The sequence below is a fragment of the Arachis ipaensis genome, chromosome B3, assembly GCF_059453495.1.
Source record: "Arachis ipaensis isolate K30076 ecotype BB chromosome B3, ASM5945349v1, whole genome shotgun sequence".
NCBI classification, from domain to species: domain Eukaryota; kingdom Viridiplantae; phylum Streptophyta; class Magnoliopsida; order Fabales; family Fabaceae; genus Arachis; species Arachis ipaensis.
In genome coordinates, this window is record NC_142438.1 from 8,199,080 (window position 1) to 8,204,914 (window position 5,835).

General features: G+C 27.0%; 1 protein-coding gene across 1 annotated transcript; it reads right to left on the reverse strand.

The window, feature by feature from the left end:
• Positions 1-3,625: 3,625 nt before the first annotated feature.
• On the reverse strand, positions 3,626-4,686 carry LOC107628804 (protein SMALL AUXIN UP-REGULATED RNA 51). Its single transcript, XM_016331409.3, has one exon. It carries the CDS (start codon positions 4,442-4,444, stop codon positions 4,109-4,111), a length of 336 nt encoding a protein of 111 aa, XP_016186895.1. The 5' UTR covers positions 4,445-4,686; the 3' UTR covers positions 3,626-4,108.
• Between the last annotated feature and the right edge of the window lie 1,149 nt (positions 4,687-5,835).

Consider the following 5,835-nt stretch of genomic DNA (forward strand, 5'->3'; position numbering starts at 1 on the left):
CAACTTGCTTATCCTTTTCTTAAATGCATAATTAGCTAACACATGACCAAAGGGAATCAACTTGTACATGGATTCCACCTTTATTGCTCTGTAACAGTGTTTCTAAATATTTTGGTAATGTGTTTAAAAAGCATAAATCGTTTTACATAATCATCCAACCATATTTATTCTTTTGAATAATTATTTATATTGTTAAAATAAAATATAATTATTTTTTTGATGTGATGTTATATAATTAAATAAAGAGGAATGTTAGGGCCAGCAATTTTGGTGTTTTGTAATCATCAATTGGCTATTAATAATGTTTTTAATGGTGTGAGATTACATCTAATGGTGGAAATTACTCACTTTTATTTTGATAGATAAATGCTGGCCAGAAAACACAAAAGTTGCTGGACCCTAGACTTTTCCTTAAATATATCTATAAAATTATTTTACATTGATAATATATTAAAATTAAATTGATAAAAATATTTTACAATTTTGATGAAATGATTGGTATACTAATATCACAAGCTTTTTTCTATTTATTATTTGTATGGAAATTATAATAAGAGAAAAGAGAATTAATAACAGTCAAAATAATTTTTAAAGATATGATGCGCTAATTTAGTCATCGAAAAATTAAATGTCTCAAATTAATTTTTTTATCAATTAGATGACAACACATAATGTTTATCGAAAATAGAGAGACTCACAATTTCTTAGATGAGTATGGAGAGATTATGCTATCAAACGGGTAATTAGCCAATTAGTTATTAGGTTATCACATCTTAATTAAATTGATCTAAAACAATGAACGATAAATCAAAGTAGAGATAGTTATAGTTTGCAACTGATGAATCATGGAGAGAATAGTGTAATGCACCAAAACCAAAACTTATGATAACTGTTAAAACTGTAATGCAGAAAACAACATATACATGTACTATAGAGTACTAGTTTCTTTCTTTTCCGCAAAACAGACAAATATTTTACCAACATGACAAAAACAGAACGGAATTCACAAGACAAGCTAAGCGAACCTTTTTTTAAAGTAACTTTTTCTCTTCCCACTCCTTTATTTAATTTCTTCCGTTAAATACTTGAATTCTCTCGACTTCACTACTTAGTAATTAATTATTGTACCTGAATTTAATAAAAGAAACTTGCCTAAAATATTAAAGGAGATTAATTAACCATAAAATATTACTTCATTCACTTGTTATGAGTATGCAAAGTTTTGGTAAAAGCAATGAGAGTGTATATATATTACTATAGAATTTAATTTTGAGATACTGATAATATATAAATATTTTAAAAATTTAACAAATTTGTGTTCTAAAGGTATATTTTAAAAATATAATAATAAAATTTTTTTAAAATTTTTAATATATTTATTTAATAATTAAAAATGTAAAAAAATTAACGTTTATATTATAAAATATTTTTTTATAATATATTTAATTTATGTCTTTAGAACACAAATAACAAAATTTATATTTTAAATAATTATTTAATTAGATTATTATATATATTTAGATCATTTTTTAAATAATAAATTTAAAATTATTATTTTTATTAATATATAATACACGATTAATTATTTTGTCCGAATTTAGTGGTATATGCTTATCTTCTTCAGTGATATGATTATTATAATAATTATTAAATTTAATTACGTTAAGATCAGAGTTAATTGCGTCCTGTACGAGCTGGTACAAGTTTTTTTTATTTAAAACTCCAACAAGAAGTTACAGCAAGAGAAAGAGGAAAAGTTGAGTTTTAATTATTTTATTATTATTATTAAGAGTAATAGAATAGTAATTAACGAAGTGGGGGCATATATATTTGGCATGTCATCGTACAATTATATTTCCGTACTACCTTAAGTACTGCACGTTCTTCTGACAAGCTTTGCATGCTCTGTTCCCTTAACTTTATTTCTATTTATTAATAATTAATTTTGCATTAATTTGTAACCAAAAATATTAAATTTACTTTTTCTTTGTACAAGCTTAGCTTGTTTGATTATAATTTTGTTGAATGAGTTGTTGAGATCAGAAGAGGAGGGAGGATAAAGATAGAAGTGAAAAACAGGGTGATGTAAATTAAACAGAAGAGGGTAATAAATGATGACTAATTAATGAGTATTTATTTAGAAAGGGGTCATGTAAGGGTAAAAATAAGCCACAGAATTTTTTTTTTTTTTATTATTTGAGTGGTCAAAATAACATTTTTGGGTGAAACTTTTAAAATTAATTTGTAACTCAAATACATTAAATTATTCATGTAAATAATGAGACATATTTAGAATAGCGTGAGGAATAATAATAATTATGCTTTATATAAAATTTAAATTAAGAAAATATTAAATTAATACATTTAGATATAAAATGAAATTAAATGCACTAATCTAATTATTCAATTTCTAGAATAAAAATTATTGCAAAATAGAAAGAGTATAATCATCCTTTAATAATGGTATGGATATTGTTTTGAGTGAGGGTTATTTGAAATTGGGTTGTATTTTGACTTGAACGTAAGGTCTAAATTCTAAGTGGAGTGGTTTTCGACTTAGCCTGCGCTGTCGTTTGAGTTGTTTGTGAGAAGATGGAGGGTAGTACCTGCAAAACACTCTGATACCTAAGTCAGCAAAGGTCTTAGCAGATTTAAGTGTATTGAAACTTAAGTATATCTGAGGATGTCAGTGTATTTATAAGTGATGAGCCAATAACTACCGTTAGAGTAGTTCCGCTTCTGATGGTAGATAACCGTCCCTTTATTTAAGAGTTATTGAGATCTCTTTTCTAAAAGTGGGTGAGAGATATTTGGGGTTGATTATAACTCCTTTAGAGAGGAGTTATTACCTTGTAGTGTTCTGTCCGACCTCTCAAAAAATCAGTTATGTAATAGACGTTTTTTTAACTTTTATGTACTTTTAGGTCTGATTTATATTTTTGGGTCAGATATAAACAGATATATTTTGTTAGTTAATATTATATTTAATCTAACACTTATTAAAAAATGATCAAAGTGATTTGCTTCAAGTAAGGTTCATATATATCTCCAATGAGTTATATCTCAAATGACATAATCTCTCCATACTCAATTAAGAGGTTGCAAGTTCGAGTCTCCTATCTTTGATAAAAAAAAAAGGTTCATGTATATCGTTGGAATCAAATCAAACTATATGCTTAAAAAGGGGCAAATGACTTAAATGAAAAGAACTACGCCTTGTCTAAAACAATAATTTTTGGCTTAGTAAATCTAGATCCATCTGTGTTGGGTTAATTTAGTGATTAACTCATTAATCTGTTTAAATAAGTGTCAGAATTTGAATTCTCCCTTATGCTTACAATAACTTATTACATGAAAAATCAAAAAATAAAAAAATCTAGCAGATCCAACACAAATTCAATAAGTTTCCATATATAAGAGGTTTTTTTTTCTTTTTATTTATCTTATATATATCTTTTGGTTAGAACTTCTAATATATATCCTCATGATATCAATTGTACAAAAAATTCAAACAAATAAAACAAATCCATAAATAATTAAATCTCAAACATTATTATTAACCTTTACTCAATTTTTTCAACAAGAAGAAAAGGAATAGGAGAATTGAAGAATAAGAGAGAGAAAATTAAATGAACTCCATTGCATTCATTAACAACATTGACATAGTTAATTAACAAATTAACTAACTTCTCTCACAGAAGCATACTATATATATATATATAGCTCTTCTGCAAGGAAAACCTCAACTTTTTGTACAATTTTTCACCCCATCCATCAAACCCTAATCCCTCATCACACACATCTACTTGTGTATGCATGTGTATGAGGTTCCTCATATTCAAAATTAAAGTTAGAGTCATACTTAAAACAACCACATACATAGGTTGTTCAAACAACCTCCTACCCCAAAAATTAAAAAAAAAAGAAAGAGAAAATACATCAAGAATAATCATGACGATGATGAGATTGAGAACAAGCTTAGCATGACTAAGATATGAAGATAAGACAAGTTAAAAAAAAGGAAGAACTTGATGAGAAAATCAATAACAATAACTGCATATCTTCATCTTTGTCACGCTCGCTGTCGCCGTCGCCATCGTCGTCGTAATCAACTTGAAGTAGTTAAGGAGCGGAGAAAAACAACTTCTTCACAGGGAATAGTGAGACCCATGTCATGTTCAAACCCGAATTCTTCTTCGGCTTGACGAAGAAGGCATTGAAATTCAGGATTACCCAACAACGAAATCGGAACAATGTACCTTCTTCTATTCTCACCAACATAAACAGCAAAGTGCCCTTTTGGAACATCAAGAGGAAAAGGATCGTTGTTATTATTTTCATATCCATTGTTGTTACTATTCTTCTTCCCTAAGCTCGAACACCTCTTCAATATTTGCTTCAAGACCGCACTTTGTGAAATCTTGTTTGATTTTCTAAACCCCATAATAATAACTAAATAATTTTGTTTGAGAGTAGAGAGAAGAATTGAAGATAGAAGAAGAAGAAGAGGAGATGTGATGATGTGAAATGAAAGGAGGGGTGTTGAGTATTTATTGAGAGAGGGGGGGTGTTATGTTGTGACGGTAAAAGTAGCGTTGCGATAAGTTAGAGTTGTTGAAATAACAATTTTGGAGGGCACGGGTGTTGGAAGGGCATAGTAGGGGGCCAACCACTCTGGCTATACTCCTCTATCTTGCTCCTCTACTTCCCACCATGGACCCATTTTCTTTCTATATATACACATCATTGCTTTCTTTCGCTATAAACAAATGCGGTATTTATAACATATTTAATGATTTATTATTAACATCTAGACGAAAAGATAAATATAGGTCTTGAGTATTTTATTATGAATATAATTATTTTTTTGTTATTTTAATTATGAGAAAGTTAGCTTTGTAACTTTTGTAAATGAGAGCATATATAAATTTTTTTTTTTTTGTGATAGTTTGAATTAGTACGAAAAGATTTATATGTTTTTATTTATAAAGGTTAAATATTTGTTTGTAATTAAATTTAATGAAAGACTTAATTATATTTACGAAAAAAAAGTTAAAGACTCATTTTTTTTTTTAAATTTTAGTGTCCTAACAAAAATTAATTGTGAATGTGTACAAAATAATAATGACTTGTAACGACAGTATTTGTCTGGAAATTTCTAATCTTTTTTGTGACAAAGGTAGTTTTGTTTCAAAATTTTAAACTACTTTTTGTATTGAGAAATTAAACTTTGTTACGTTTTTGTTATGAAGTTTTAGAAATTTCTTCCAATAAAATATAATTGTGTTTAAAATTTTTTTCTACACATTTTTTTTAACAAAATATGAAGCATAGAATCGGATTTGATCCTTATATATATATATCTTCAGTCAAATTAATTTATGTAGTTAATATCATGTTTACAGTTACCACTTAAATAACTAGTAATTTTATTCTGTTTGATCAATTTTGGAATCTCAATTCTACATATGCTTGTTTCTTTATTATATCAAGTTCCTCCTCATTATCAACTTTTTTTTTGTGCCTACACAAAAACATGATAATTCGCTATAAAGTAACGACTATAATAATAGCTTTGGAGCTGGACTATTTATTTATTTATTTTTTCTACTCTCTATAGCTAGTAGTTAGCATTGGGGTTGGCAATTATACGTTCAAAACTAAGACGAAATCTTGTCACTTTCTAGTTAACACAATATATGATGATAATTCTTTAGCTTATTATTAGAGGCCATGAAAGGGTTATCATTTTAAAAATATTTGATAAGCAAAAAAAAAAAAAAGTTAAAAATAGTTAATATTTATTAACAAGTTTATGCTTTTTTTTTTTTTTGC